General features: G+C 34.6%; 1 protein-coding gene across 1 annotated transcript; it reads left to right on the forward strand.

Annotated features, from left to right (window-relative positions):
• The first annotated feature begins 124 nt into the window (after positions 1-124).
• Positions 125-16,562, forward strand: fam83fa (family with sequence similarity 83 member Fa). The gene is given in 6 exon segments (XM_056451151.1): positions 125-328; positions 330-668; positions 6,647-6,814; positions 12,840-12,961; positions 13,043-13,908; positions 16,013-16,562. Coding segments are annotated over 6 exon segments (1,668 nt in total). The 5' UTR covers positions 125-205; the 3' UTR covers positions 16,063-16,562.
• The last annotated feature ends 795 nt before the right edge of the window (positions 16,563-17,357 follow it).

Genomic DNA, 17,357 nt, shown 5'->3' on the forward strand with positions numbered 1-17,357 from the left:
TCTGTTGTAAGTTTAACAAGTGTCGTCATGTCAATTCCCAATAACCTTTCTGAAGTCCCACCCATCGGCTCCGAATCCCCGCCCACCCACTCTCTTCAGCACTGAATCACCTCCAGCAAACCACTCAAACAGGTAAAGGTGGGTAGAGCGGGCTGCCCGAAGAAGCCACACAGGTGAACCCGTTGTTTCCGGGAGCGCAGCTGCCATGGCTGAGTCTCAACTAGTATGCATGGACGATGAACATGTAAACGTGAAAATACCGGAGTCCAAACCGGAGTTTTATTACAGCGAGGAGCAGCGGGCCGCGCTCGAGCAGCTCCTCAGGAACGGGGGATGGCGCGTTCAAGATGCGCCTCAAAGAGGATAGCGTTAAAGACTTTCTGTCGGCCAGGGAGATAAAGTGGATGCGGGAGACCTTCCAGGAATATGAAAGCGACTCGGACACCTGCTGTTCACGGTCGCCCCATGATACGAGCGAGGACTCGGGCGTCCACTCTACATACTGGCCCACCATGTCTGACACGGAGATCCCTCCGCTGGACATCGGTTGGCCCAGCAACGGCCATTACAAAGGGGTGACTCGGGTGTCGGTTTACACCCACCCACCGAAATCCAACAGCCCGCATATTAAAGAGGTGGTGCGCAAACTCATTCAAGAATCTACAAAGGTAAGAGACTATGACATTTTATAATTTATTCCAAAACAGCAACAAAAACAATATATTTATTTTCCTAGTTAAATGATTTTCATTTTCACCCAAAATGACAATCATCTACTCACTCTTTACTTGTTCCAAACCTGTTTGAGTTCCAAACCTGGTAATATTTACATTTCTGCTATAGTATTCCAATACAGTTTTACATTGTTACTGGTTGGTGTTCACAATGTTCCTAGAAAATGGCATGTGATCAGTTCCGCTAGGACTATTCATTGCCTTCAGAAATAAATGTTGGTAGCGCTTAATTTTAAAGGTGGCCCTGTTACAGTGTGTGCAATCCATTGAATTACTAAGTATTAATTAATTACATGCACTTAATGTATTGTTTGGTTTAGAATGGTGGTTAGGTTTAGTGTCATGTAATTATGCATGATTAATTGTAATTACTATAGTAAGTTGATTGAACATGCAACAAAGATGCCTTAAAATTAAGTTATTTATTTAATTTGATTTTTTTCCTCATTTGTTCCTTATAGCTGCCGTCCTAATATCCGAAAACATCTATTGCCATTTCTACTGCTTGCTATTATCAATATGCCTTTCGGTTCTATGGTGGTTTGTGATTCAGACATTAACAGTTTGTTTAACAGTAGCTGGACGTTTTACTTCGTACTGTGAACTTAATCCATTTGAGTAAATGAAGCAATTTGAGCACAGTAAACCCCGATAAATGAAGAGAACTCAAACCAACTGAGTACTGTAAAACCCAATAAGTTAAGGCAACTTAATCTGTTTGAGGAAACCAATTGCTACAAACCATTGGAGTTAAAAAATATTCTACATGAGTAATGTGAACTTACTCCATTTAAGTTGAAGTAATGAGTATTTAATTAACTCATTACCTTCAACACTGAGTTCAAAACTTATTCAAATGAGTTGAATTATCTTTCAGTACATTTTGAGTTAACTACACTCATTCCATTTGATAAAGTTGATTGTTGGGTTTTACAGTGTAGTATATCATACTAGTTCAGTTATTGTATTCAGTTTCAGTTTAGTTCAGTGTTATTCATTAATATCTAGTTTCACTAGTTCTAAATGCCACTCTAGCAATTTTTAATAAAAAAATTTAAACTCATTAGCAAAATTTTAAACCTATAGGAAGTGGGCATTCCATCCTGTTATTAAACAAGACCAAGTTAGTTGGGTAACCAGTGACATAAGAAAGGACGTTTGCATTTTACATATGTGTACTTAACATTTACCAAAGAAAGTTAAGGTTAGATTTAGGTTTAGTTATGGTAGTTATTACCCCGTTTATGTAATGATTTTGAACTGTAAAACAGTACTGTAAAATAATGTTGTACCAAAATGTAGTTCTACCACATTACGCACACACACACTGGTATATAACTTGCTACTAGTAGCTTAAAAGGGGGGAAATACTAATATCTGGAAGCAAATAAAATTTATTTAATCTACAGATTAACATGCTAAAATGTAATGAATAGTATAATGAAAAACAAAAATGTACAAGTCACTATTGTATTAAGCACTTGGAAACAAAATGCAAAAGTAGTGAAGGAAATACAGTTAGTTTTAGTTGTTAATAGATCATGTACTTCTGTACATGTTATTTGTTGATATTCATTTAGTTTGTATCATTAACATGATGACGAAGCATGTGGCCACAACCAGTTTTACTAGTTTATATGGGTCTGTAATTATGTTTGAAGTAATTGTAAGTCATGTGGTTTATAATTTCATCTGCGGATGAGATCATTTTTCAGAATTAAACATTTATTTAACTCTGACATGAATGTATTTAAACCTACCATGAAGTTTTGGGAAAGCAGAATAAACAACAATGGATTAATAACTGAGTTAGTAGCTCTATTTGCTGTAAGAAAGTCAAATTTCTTGGAAACAGACAAGGCTGTGGGTATTTTAGAGGGAGTGTTGTCAATTTAAGAAACAGCTTGAGCTCTTATGTGGAAATCACCCACAGTGTTTGAACAACGATCTTTCATCATGATATGTAACAGGAACATCATAATTCATTTGAATTCAAAGCAGAATTAAAATTATGATGAAATTAAGACCGAAAAGGAAAAACAACATTAAATTACAATTACAAACCTGATAATATTTAACAATTATATTTGATTTGGAAAAAGCTGCTACATTCCTTTACTATTACTGTATGTGGATAAATGTCTATGTTGATTTGAAGCGATAACTTAGCGATGATGTTATTAAAATAATAAATTCATTAAATGAGAGGATTTTACTGCTAGATGAAAGATCAGGTGGCATTTAAAGAATTATCTTCAACCTATTGTAAAGTACAATGTGTGTCACTGTGAATGAGTTTTCGTGAAAAGAATGAAATGATAATCAGTCAAGGAATAACCTCTCTAGCGTTGGGCTTTGTCTGTAAGTGCATTCTTTGTCATTAAGAGTGCCGGAGGCTTTAAGACTTGCTTATTTGCTACCAGGTTTACACACAAATTACACACATTTACACGCATACATAAAGTGGCTTCCTTAACAGTTATAAATGAGCTATGACTTTGCACATAGAATCAGGCCCACAGAAAATTACACAAAAAATGGTAAGCCTTATGTAAAATTGTATAAATTTCAATATATAATATTATAAATTATATTATGTTTTTATTCTATAATATTTTGGAGTAATATGTCAATGTTTAGATGATTTATTCATATACTATTTGTAAAGTAATATTTTTTTTTTGTAGTGGATGTAATATACGAGAGGCCTACTGGACCAAACAAGTGAATATATAAATGGATTTGCAATATAAACCTTAAATAAAAGTTGAGAAATTATTTTATAAAGGGATAGGTTCACTTACAAATGAAAATTTCTACCATCATTTACCTACTCTTAACTTCACTGTAAAAAAAAGTGACTCAACTAATTTTTTTTAATAAAAAGAAACTGCAGCAAGTTTACCTTACGATTTTGAGTTGTCAAACTTTTTTTTTTACCAAACTGTTTTATCCAAAAGAAGATATTTTGAAGAATGTTGGAAACCTATAACCATTGACGATCATAAAATTAGTTTTATTAGTTCCATCCTGCTATGGATGTATAGTTATAGGTTTCCAACAAACATTTTTTTTTTCATAATTCTTCAACATCTTTTGTGGTTAACAGAATTAAATCTATATTTTAGTGAACTACCCTTTAAAGTTTTTAGCTTTTATGCTCTAAAAACCATTTCTCATAAATCCACTAGGTTCGGGCGGTGATACGGTTTAAATACTGTTATACCGTCATAAAAACAATGCACTTATATAGGAGACAAGGATTAAATATTAAATATAATTTATTTAATGCCTAAAATGTGTATATGCGTGGTTGTGATAATGGGAGGGTGTGGAGGAGAAAAATCTGGGGAAGATGGCAAGCCGCGCACCAAGTGACCTGGCCTCGAAAAAAAACACAACTTCTGACAGTTTGGCAGTATTTCAGGTTTCGACCCGAATGAGAAGGGAGAGGCGGGGTAAATACAGAGGAAACAAAAAGGTGACAGCGAGAGATAGAAGTACCTCAAACCTAAGGTCGCATATACGGTATATACGGTATTCAATTTGTAAATGGTTTAGGCACAAGCCAACAGTTTCATGATGTTGTCTGAGCCTCATAATTTTTTTATAATGCACGGTAATACCGTATACCAAGGTAAAATAGGGTGGAGGTTTGAAGGTATCAAAATTTGGATACCGTCCAAGCCTAAAATCCACAGATTTTTTTTTTTCCAGTAAAGATATTCAGATTCTGCCAGTTCCTTTTTATGACACATTTAAGTTAAGCAAAAAGGCAACTGCCTTTAATATATCTTTCTTCACTGTTAAATATGGCCGTGATTTCAATGGTAAAAAACTAAAAATGCTACAGTACAAATCCGTAACCTGGTTAACGGTATGTTTCCTTAATATATACGGCGAATAACCGTAAATTGACTTTCCCAGAATTCCCTGCATGGCACATCACTTTTTATGCTTTTTGTTGACATTACTATGGATCTTCTTAGTTGTTTCCCTATCAGTTATGTACATTAGAGATTTGTTACATCTAATGTTGATAAACAATGTTTATTTCATGACTTTAATTTTATGCGTGTTACCATACTGGTGTTTAGTAGCTGTGTGAATGACACTAAGCACCTTCTATATACTGATACACTTTCTGCTTGTGGGAAAAGTTGTTTGTGATGAGCATTGGTTCATTATGTAACTTACTCATCAGCACCTGCCTATGACTGTTTTAACGTGTCTATCTGTGTAACAAAAGATGGGTAGATGTTGGTAATTCAAAATACAGACATATTACCTCTATAAATTAATAAAATGTGGTAGTTTACCGTAAAAATTACAAATTACTTTTACGGTTTGTACCGTATTTTTAACTGTAAAGTACTGGCAACCACAGCTGCCGTTTTTTTACTGTAAATTTTACGGATTTATTTTTTTACAGTGTTTACTGTACATTAACCCCCAGTTAATACAAACTTCATAATAAAGGTTTGTGTAAAATTTAAGTCCAACTACATTCTGTTGTCACTTCACCATACATTTCCTCTTACAAATGTTTAACACTAATACATTTATACAAAAACATTGCAATCTCAGGCTCACTGCAATCTTTTGGACCTGATTTTATCGGGCCATTTCTTATTGTAGCCATAAACGGTAAGAATATAGCTTGATCATTTATATTGAGGATATGCAAGTATTTTACTCTGTGCCTGTCCTAGTTTACTATGATCACATCTCTATGCAGCACAAGTACACAAACAAGCCTTAATGTTTGTGGGTGGTGGTGAAACCTATTCAAATGCACTAGTCAAACCGAGTTAATGTCATTCTGGCAGGTGCTGCCCTTGTTGGCTTGAGTTTTGCAGCTCAGTTCAAGTAGATATGCTTTCATAAAGCACCTGAAATGGTGTTTAGACACTTGATTGTGAATTATACAGTTCATCTGCAAGCACACCTTCGTAATATTCTTGGTGTATGGTGCTAATACAGACATTATATGCACTCTCATGTCTATATCCTTGTAAAAACCTCAAGATATTTAGACTTTTAACATGTAATCTGTAGTTGGATGATATTTAGACATGTTTTGAGTTAAGATCTAATTGCTGGCTAGTGTGACGTTTTAGTTTCAGTAAATGTGTCAATGTTAGCATTAGACTGTGTACACATTACATTGTGTTGACATTTTATTGAGGTCGATCCTGACGCGCATACATGTATTTGATGCCATGCCTTCATCTGAAGCATGTGCCACCTCCATTTGAGGATCTGGTAAGAAACATGCACGTGCCAGAATGTTAAAAATAATTTCCTCATACTGTAACTCGGGCAGGATGTTAAAAAAGTCATTAGTTCCTTGTTTGAAATGAATCAATTCCTATATGACAGACCTGAAAAAATATTCTGAAAGCAGAAGCTGAGTTATCAAAACTGATTCTGCTGCTCTCTTTAATGCAAATTGCTTTGTTCTTATTTACATGAGTTACATGAAGGAAATATGAGGCATAACCTTAAAACCTTTAAACAAGCTTTGAATTGAGCCATTTTGATTTTTCTACATCATTATGAGTTTTATGTTGACCTAGTTTGCATTTTATCTGTTGAAAAACAACATAAACACACGCGTGCCCTTTGAACCAGATTGTTTTATAGGTACAGTAGCTTGTGACTTCAGTTCAGATTGAACTTTAGGTCTTAATCCCCAAAGTATCAGCTTGTCTTTTAATGGGTTTGGTGAAATATAGCTCTCTGTGTACTTCATTTACCTGTATTAGAGTTCACATGTTCATTCAAGCTGAGACAAAAAAGGTCTAGAGTCATCAGCAAGGCTCACACAGTGTGGCTAATACAGTATACACACCAGATGTTGTGATTCGCACAGTAAGTAAGTGAAGCTCTAACCACTGGCTGATTTTTAGTTAATTGCAGTGGTCATGGACCTGGTGACGGACCTGCTGATCCTACAGGATCTCCTGGATGCTGCAAGTAAGAGAGGGGTGGCGGTGTATTTGCTGCTGGAGGAGAACGGCCTGCCACATTTCCTGGACATGAGCAGCAGGCTGCAGATTTCTGCACAGCACCTGAGGGTGAGTCAGGGTATCTGCAGGTTTCAAAGTGTTATATTTAAGACTGTTTAATATCAATAAGAATGAATTTTAAGACCAATTGTATAATACAGAATATGCAAAAATAAATAAGCATGCAACACAACTAATGACCATCCTTAACACTGTTAACCTCAAATCATTATTATAATAATAATAAAATAAAAAAATATTACAAATTATAAAACACATTTTACATCAGTTCCCCCAAACTACTTTATATAGTATAAAGTAGAGTATTTTATATAGTATAGCTTTTTATTATGGTTTTATTGATGCTTTTTTCTGATTTAGTTTGATCTTGTTCTGGTAAAGCATTTGCTGACAACTTCAGCGTGACAGATGTTTTCTCTCTTTTAATAGTTTAGTCCTGGCAAGAATTATTTTTAATCACGCAGAAAACATTTTTGTTTTGTTTGTTTTAAGATTTATTTTTAGCATTTTTGCCTCTATTTGACAGGGCAGTAGTTTTGACAGGAGGTGAAGTGGGGGAGAGAGGGGGATAGGATTGGGAAAGGTTCACAAGCCAGGATTCGAACTTGGCACGCCCGGAGCGCTTCCACGCCATATATCAGCGCACTAACCACTGCGCTATTGCGCCGACACTCAGCAAACATTTCAAATATACATTGAAAGAAAACAAGTTTAATCAACACAATCTCACGGCAATTCATAACTTTTTGATTTAGTGGCTAATTCGTATGAATTTGTACAATTTAGTATGATTTGCTCATCCCCCAATGACGGTTTGGTTTAGGGGTGGGGTTAGGTGCAAAATTTGAACAATTTCGTAGGACTGAACTCGTACACATTTGTACGAATTAGCCACTAAACTGACAAAACATAAAATACTTACGTGTTCTCGTGAGATCAGGCTGGTTTAATATGATTCAAATCACATTTTATGGCATTTATTGATCGTATTAATAACATGGCGCACTTTCATGTTGTGTAACACACTCGATCTTTGGTTCTGCCTATGCTGTTCTGCTTGATGATAGACAAAGAGATTTAACTAGATTTCAAAACTTCTTTCTGGGTCGGTTTGATTGCAATTTAAGACCCCTGAAACAGATTTTTAGGAAGGAAAGACATTTAAAGACTTATTCAAGCCTTATTTCTATATCATAGAATTTAAGACTTTTTACGAATCCATTGACACCCTGTGAGTGAGGATAATTGGAAGATGTGCATACTTTACCATAAAATCGAAGGAGGGAAATTAAAATTGTATGATGCATAAAACAAACCAAAACTGATTTTCATTATGGTAATATAAAAGAAACAAATGTATTATAAATACTACTAAAATGGCATGAAAGCATTTTATAACTATTTACAGGGTTCTTATGGGTGTTGGAAATGTTTTCAAGGTTTGAAAAGTGTTTAGATCTCGAATTAAGTGCTTGAAAATGTAATTGTGTTGCTTTCATCCTAATTTGGTACTGCTGAAAGTGGGTAATGCTAATTCAATATTTAAAAAAAAATGTACATATACATAAAATGGAATGAAAATGAAGTCTATGCATATGCCTGAAGCATGATCTGGCTGTTTGTAAATTGTAAATGTGAGTGAATGACATTTAAGAGAGTAAACAACATTATGTGATCATGTATATGTAGGTACATATGTAATTTACCACACTTGCAATGCATCTGAAAAAGTGCTTGAATTTGACTATTTAGGAACCCTGAATGTACTTATAATATCATTACTAAAACAAAAGGAATAGAACAACTAAGATAGCAGCACAAAGCATTGTGATGATGCTGATTGGAAGTATGTTTAATTATTTTTTATATATATTTTTTAATAATGGTAATATATTCTTTTAAATAATGTTTGATGTATCATATTTTACAATAAGCAAAAAAAATGAAGTTCTTATTCCATTAACAAAACTGCAACAAAAATGCAAATTTTATTATTTAATTAAATATATCATTATTCAAATTACTATTGAAGTAATATTGGTATTGTATCATTTCATTACTAAGGAATTCTGCTAAACCTGACGGTTAAGACTATCCTGTTGTAAGGCAAACATTATTAAACTAACAACACTATATAAACTTTTAACTTCTGCCATGATGGAACAAAAAACCCAGTGATCCCATTGAGTTTTATTCCTAAACGCCGGTCATTTTTTGCTATTTCTGCACAAAATGTTGTAAAAAATCTTTTGAAAAAATATGCAGAATGATTTTGAAAGTAACTAAAACTTACCACATGAAAAAAAAAAAACATTTAACTTGTATTTAAGGTGTACAATGCAAATCCACTTGTATTCAAAAAATATTCAAAGATGATTCATTGGATTTTCAATTTAAGGTAATTTCAAAAAGGTAAGTAAACAATTTAAAAAAGGTTGTAAACAATTTATTTGGGCTGAATTTAAACAAACAAATTAAGTTAAACATTACAAAATGTAATTTATTTGTTTAAATTTAGCCCATATAAATTGTTTGCAACAATTTTGCTGAATTGTTTCAGTGTTGTTTGGTGAAAAGACAAGAAATAATACTTCACAAACTTTATTGTAAATGAATTATATAAACATTTGCATATTATTAAAAATATTACTGGAAATAATATATAAAGTGAATAAACATATTTAAAAACATTTACAGAATTAAATAAATAGAAATAAAAAATAAATCTGCTGGTTTCTGCGTGCTTTTGTCATTAGTAAACCAACAGGATCCTTTTAGCCCTTTTATTCTAAACTCTGTGTGTGAACAGAAAATGTTCAAATGAAGACATGTGCTATCAAAACATCATAAAGTGTGTATATTAACAACAGTCAGACGTGCCTTATCAAGCTTCGCTGTAAAAGAAGTCAAACTTGAACATGTGACTTGCCATGTCATATATAAACGCACATTAACAGATTTGTCAGCTGACCTAGAAGAGATCTTGTGTGAACTTGAAACTCAGGATGATTCTGGAGCTGTTGCCACAGGGTTCAACTGACTTTCTGGTCCACCGTGCACACGCATAACAGCACGACAGAATGAAAACCAGCGCTTTCTGCAAGACTGCCCTAAATACTTGCCAATCTCTTTCAGATACTCTGCCAGCAACCCTTATCTACGAGGATTGTTTTATATAGGACACTAGGGCTTTTCATCTGACAGCAATAGAGTTGGATAATTCAGCATTGTTATTTCCTGAAAGAGATCTGCAGATTTCAGCTGAACTAGGAAAAAAAAAGAGGCAACCTGATCTCATTTTGGGGAATTGTGGAGCACTCTCATCTCTCACGCTTCTGCTTTTTCCTCATCCATGCCAGCCATGTACTCAAGGCGCTTTTGAAGCTACAGTATTCCTTTCTTTCAAGGCCTCGGTGTGCAAATGAAATGGCCACACCTCTGTGTGCAAGGATTTCTTTTTCCTTAACCTCACTGCACCGGCTTCACTTGGATATTTGCCCAGGTCAGGGGTGTTTCTCTGACACCTCATGCCTTTTGTCAAATCCAGATCTCCCACTTTATACCAATCGTAAAGGCACATTCACACTAAGAGCGCAACTGTAATGATAACTGTAAGAGCATCCACACTAAGGCCCTGTTTACAATAATACGTTTCATTTTAAAACGCATACGTTTTGCTATGGTTACACCATCTGTCCAGACTACGTCGGAGATTTGAGCACAGAAAACGGAGCATTTTGGAAACGCTGAAAAGGCCGTTTTCATTTTAAAACACTACTGGTCCGTGTCCGTGTGGCTGCAGACATTCGCTACATGATTGAGGCTTTTTTCCTCAGATATAGCCTACACAAAGTTTAGTCTTACATGCTTTCATTGTAAGTTCAGATTCGCTTGTTTGTTATGGAAAACAAACTTCTGAGGACACGTTGGGTAAATCTTCAAAGGGAACAGTGTACTTTATAATGTCATTCGCATCAATCTTAACAATAAAATGAAAACATGATATAAGTAACTGTCAATTTTCATTTTGATATTAACTTAACAGACACTAAAAATGTTGAAGCGTTGTGTAGCTACATATTTATATGACTGTCATCTGCACTGTATGCATATTTCTAACAAAAAGGAGTCTATAACATAACTGCCTCCTTTCATTTTCAGAGAAAAATATGAAACATACCCTCTCTTTTGCTGAATATCAGTTTTAATAATCAATAATGGCCATAATAAAAGTATAAGATACAATAAATGTATACAATATAGGAAATAAACACAAGCAATCAGTCAAATTTGCAGAATCCGTGTACGTGGTTACATTAATATATTAAATTATCTTTGCACTTAGCCAAAACACGTTCCCTGAGAACAATTAATAGATTCAAAATACCAAAGACGAGATGTTGGTTTTCAGTAGTATAGTGTGGACGGAGAGCTGTTCAGAAACAGATTTTCTTATCCTACTTTTTTTCGGTGTGAACAAGAATTTACTGGCATTTAATGACCTTTTTTTGTGCTACATTTAGTTTTTGAGTTCACAGTTCAGGGTAAATGTTACAGCAGATTGTGAGTTTTTTTTTTTAAGTGTGCTGATAGATCGTGTGATACACATCTCTGGCCATGATTGATTGGGTGTTTAACTGGTCTATGTCAAATTTTGCCACTGCAACTTCATGTTGCAAATTGCACACACATAACTGAAAAGCAATTGTGGATGGCGAGATCTTGTGCTTGTTTTCCATTAATTAAAATTAGTGAGTTTGTCGGGGCTTGACAAAATGTGCCTATTTTATTGATTTTTAAAAGGACCACGATGGGGTAATTCTAATCATAACTAAATAGTAATATTTTTAGCCGTGTCCCATGTACCAATGTTGTTGTTACAGTTGCTGGGCTGCTCGCTGCATTTACACTGACGTCCCAGTGCGAGCCAGGGCTTTTATCGTGCCAGACTAATAGCCCGAGAGCTTGAGCAGTGAGGCCAAAATCATGTCACATTTCCAAAGGCCAATAGCTCGTAGTGCAGCACGCAAACCCTTCCCCCAGAAAGCCCCCCGAAACAAACATCACACAAACCACCCAGTTCAGCAAGAATAAGAAAGTCAAAATAGAATCAGGCAGAGAAAGTACTTATAATTATCATCATGAAACGTAGACAACCGAAACCAGCAAATTACACGTTACTGTACAGCATTACATTATATGTCTATACGCAGAGGCCTTTGTATTTTCATTAATTATATTTCTTTACTCACTGATCAACTGTTGGCATTGTACATTGAGTGGTCTCGCCACAAACAGAGGGATGACCCAGCGCACCATCCATAATATAAAATCACAGAATTTCTCTAGTAATAACAACGTATTTTATAACATCCTTGCCTAAATGCTCGGGAGAGACCTATTCATTTTTCCCTAGGCTATATGACACTTAATAGGTAATTAAATAGGTAATTAATAGGTAATAGGTAATTCCCCTTCTATTTAATGATCCAATAAAACAAAATTATTAACATTTAACTACAGTTTTTTTTTAATTGTCGTTCAAAACTGGCAATTTGGCATTAGCTGTTTTTAAATTTAAATTAGAAATAAAAGAATCTCGGGTTCAAGAAAACTATATTTCATATCCTACTGTAGGTTGGAAACTTGTTTAAAGAGTTATTAATGAAATATTGAAAGGTTTATTCAACCAGAGAAACCCTTGACCTTTTTAAATTTACATAGCCTACTAAAAAATCCTGTCATCTTGTGCTTTAATGGCAGAGTTTGAGAAGTCAACCATATAAGACGGTTCTGTAGAATCACATTGAATTTTCAGAAGTGTTTTAGATGAGATTCAAACCGCTGGTTTGTTGTAGCAAAATGAGCTTCTGTTTACCATTCAGAAAATTAGGCAATACATGTTTCCATCATAGTTGCACAGTTTAGGATTTTATATTCTCCAAATTTGCTTGAAAATACATGGAAATAGAGCTTCTAAAGAAATAATCTCCAGTCCCAGAAAGGTTTTGATGACAGATATATTGCAGAGCCAAGTCAGCTTAAAATGTTCTTTCCTCTTCTGCTCTTTTAGAACCTGCGGGTGCAAACTGTGAGGGGCTCAGGCATGCCGCTGTCCTTTGGGCGTCTGCCAGGATCGCTGTGTTCAAAGTATATGTTGGTTGATGGAGAGAAAGTAATGTTTGGATCATACAGGTTAGAATGTAGACCAATCAGTAAACCTTACTACTTTGTTCATTATTGGCATGCAGTAATATTCTTCACTTTCAATTATAGCTTTACATGGAGTTCCTCTAGGATGAACCGTAATACAATCACTGTGATGTCAGGACAAATTATCGACTTTTTTGACAACGACTTCAGAGAACTATATGCTGTGTCTGATAAAGTGGACTTGTATCGTGAGTTTCACATCAGCAAGCCTGCAATGCAAGTTCCTGTGTTGAAAACGCCATCGGAACCCATCAAACTCACAGTTCCCGTGTCCATGTCGCGCTTCCAGATCTCTGTAGGAGACACCAAACCAGTGGACCTAAAGGTGCCTGCACATAAATACCATAATCCTAAGTACTCTTTAGTTGTTGGCAATAGCCTAGGCGTGACTGGATCCCTGCAGGATCTTTCTAAGCTGAGGGACTATGTTGACCATGCCTCTGTGAGTAACATGGAAAAATTAATCTACACCAATGGGGAAAGTTTACATCCACAGTCTCCTGCGTCCCCAGATGGGACGGAGGACACAAAAGGTGAAGGGAAGAAGCCCTCGCCATTTGGTTCTAAAAAGCAACGCTCTTCCTTCAGGAATTACTTGAAAGGCAGAGCTAACAACCAGAGTCCAGGCACTCTTACTAAAACAACCCATCAAAACACAGACGCTAAACAGAACAGTCCTAAAGACTTTAAGCCTACCAGCCACTCCAAGGAAGCGCCGTGGTTGGACAATCATGTTAAGGAGAAAGAAGAGCCATCCAGACACATGAGTCCTGCTCCTCGAAAGATTTCAGATGCTGACAGCACCGATGAGGTTGAGGACACCTTTGAGTTCATAGAGAATCCACCGCAGGTGAAGTTTAAGCTCAAAAAGAACAGACTGGGTCCCAGGAGCGTTTCTCTTCAGACTATTGCCACAGATGGGGAGGATGGTACGTATACTGTGCAGCACTGTTTTGATTGGGGATTAATTATGAAGGTTAGGATGTCATTTTTCAGATTAATATTGTGATTGTGTTGGAGCTGATGTAGGCATGGGCCAGTAAAAGATTCTGACGGCATGATAATCTTAAACAAAAATATCATGGTTTGTCAGTGTTGTGATTACTGCTCTAAAATATATTCTTTTTAAATGTGTGGGTAAAAAAAATTAAATATTTTTCTCCTTTGAACACAATATATTTCATTTTGAGAAACATTTAAAATATTTTGTTACAGTTAACACATCAGGCTACATAATTAAAATGAATCATTGACTTTTGCTGTCTTTATTAGTTTCAAAAACACAGATTTCCTTACAATTTTTTTTTCTTACAATGACATTTTTGGAGATCGTTTCTGCTGGGGATACTGTTGTCATAAAAAAAAAAATAGTAAATACTTAAAAAAAATCTTACATGTACCATAGGAACGGTCTAGCAGAAAATGGTGGCGGTTTTAAAACGATATACCTTGAAAGCGGTTATCATCCCATGCCTAGTCTGGACATCATACAGTAGTAGTGTTAGCAGAACGCTTACGGTAAAAGCTTTTCAAAGGTTTCAAACTATTGAATCAATTGCTCTGCAAAATGTTTTGAAAATTCTAATGCATACTTTTTTTAAATGTATTGCAAACCTAACATTGTGTAAAATGTGTGTTTATTTAATATATTCTAAATCTTTAATATATTTTTTGTTCTATTGTGTGCTCTGCTCAACAGGCCAAAAAAGATTATTAACTATTGTATATTTTTCCTTTACATTTATCAACATTTACAAACTTGTAAAACTGATCTGAGATCATGTAAAAACTATGAACCCTGTTCAGTGATCTGAATGAAGCCACGTGATTCATGGGGAGAGGAGAACCATTAAATTTTAGAATGTTTCAAAACAGTTATGATGTAGTGAAGAACTGAAATCACATGACCTTGCCAATTTGATGCACACTTCGAACCACTGATTCAAAACAAAAGTCTTGTAAAGTTTCGAAGCTACATGAAACAGTGCTTTGAAAGTAGCCATCACTATCATGTACTGTGTACTAGGCATGGAATGATAACCGTTTTCAAGGTATACCTCGGTTTGGAAAAGTCAAGGTTTTAAAACTGTCAAAATTTTCTGCAATACTGTTCCTAAGGTATATGTACGATTTATTTATTTATTTATTTTTTACCAAGACATTAAAGAAGAATATTTTAGAGCAGTAATCACAATACCGCGAAACCGTGATATTTTTATCCAAGGTTATCATACCGTCAGAATCTTATACTGGCCCTGAGAGTTGTAATGACCTGCTCATGTGTATGATTAAAGTATTGACATGTCCACAAGCCTTCAAATTGCACAGATTTTAGCTGTTCACTGAAAAATTGATAGAAACTTTAATTTTGCAGAAACTTCCATGAATAACAAACAATTTTGAGGTGTTTTTTCAGGCAATTTTAAAAAGCAATATTAAGCAAATTTGCAGTGCAAATGCATTAAAAGGATGTAAAAGTCACATAACCATTTCTTAAAGACATGGCTATGCATTTGTTGAAATTGCCTTTCTAGTTCATGATGTAGCAGGGGCCATAAGAGGCCCTATTATATTGCACAGCTCAAAAAAGGTTTATCTGTTGATCCAGAATTTCTGTAGCTTAAATACCACTGCATGCATATGGAACTTTTCTTATTAATGCATGAATAACATGCCTACATACTAGTCCTTTGAGTAAAAAAAATGGCTAGTACTGTTGCTGCAGTAAACCTACCAACGTCTATCGTCATGATTTTTTTAAATGACAGGTCATAAGGACAAAATGATGATTTAATTTCATAACATTAGCTAATTAAAACACCTTTCATATCACAATACCCTTTTCTCAACATTTAAAAATTATTACAAATGTTTTGGTCATATCTGGGATGAAAATTTGCGTAGTGTTGCACTTCATTTTAAACATACTATTTATTTCATCAAATTACAGCCATTTATATTTGATTCACATTATCACACTAAGCTGTGTGTGTGTGTGATAAGTATAATTTTTTAATTTTGTTATGCTTTCAGGTCCAAGAGGACGGAGGCGTAACCAGAAGAAGAACTGTATTCAGTCCTGATTTGTATTTCTGCAGGAGGAATCAATCAACATCTGCATGTGTGCTTACAGATCAGCATTTTGGATACCAGAACAGGTTTTAACAAGAACACTAATAATATGCGAATGGAAAAAAAAGACGATAAATTCTTTATTCTGTACAGTTTGGACAATATATGAACAGTGATTCTTGCTACAATAATACTGATTCAGCTGCCTGCTGATAAAGTATCGGTGCTGTATTTTTCAAGGGATGTGAGGTGGTTTGGACAATCTCCAAATTGTTGCTGATTCAGCAATCTGCTGCCAGAAACCAAATGACTAATATAATTTGCAGAGATCATGTGGCCTTCTCCCTGTTACCTTTAAAGCTTTGAAAGTAAGGGTCTGAAAGTAGCATGTTATGTTTTTAGTTCAGCTGATCTCTACCCTGCATATTTTCCCCTATCAGTTCCACTTACTCAATCCTCTTTCATAAATGAAGAAGGTAAAAGGTCCACAACAAAGATGACTAATAAAAAAGGTCCCTTAATATATATATATATATATAATATATATATATATATATATATAATATATATATATATATATATATATATACATATACATATACACACACACACACATACAGTTGAAGTCAGAATTATTAGACCCCCCCTGTTTATTTTTCCCCAATTTTCTTTAACGGAGAGAAAAAAAAATTCAGCACATTTCTAAACATAATAGTTTTAATAACACTGTTCTAATAACTGATTTATTTTATCTTTGCCATGATGACAGTAAATCATATTTGACTAGATATTTTTCAAGACACTTCTATACAGCTTACAGTGACATTTAAAGTCCTAACTAGGTTAATTAGGTTAACTAGGCAGGTTAGGGTAAATAGGCAAGTTATTGTATAACGATGGTTTGTTCTGTAGACTATCGAAAAACAATATATAGCTTAAAGGGGCTAACTTAAAATGGATTATAAAAATAAAATCTGCTTTTATTCTAGCCAAAATAAAACAAATAAGACTTTCTCCAGAAGAAAAAATATGATCAGACATACTGTGAAAATTTCCTTGCTCTGTTAAACAATTTAAAAATTTTTAAAAGAAGAAAAAGAAATCAAAGGAGATTTAGTAATTCTGATAATTCAACTGTATGTATGTATGTATGTATGTATGTATGTATATGTGTGTATGTGTGTATATATATTTTATATAAATATATAAAAATATATAAAAATATATAAATGAGATCCAGTCATTTCAGTGAGAACGAACAAACGAACACGGAGATTTAAGTTGGTCATGTAATATTGCTCTTTTC

The sequence above is a fragment of the Danio aesculapii genome, chromosome 3 (assembly GCF_903798145.1).
Source record: "Danio aesculapii chromosome 3, fDanAes4.1, whole genome shotgun sequence".
In the NCBI taxonomy this organism is placed as follows: domain Eukaryota; kingdom Metazoa; phylum Chordata; class Actinopteri; order Cypriniformes; family Danionidae; genus Danio; species Danio aesculapii.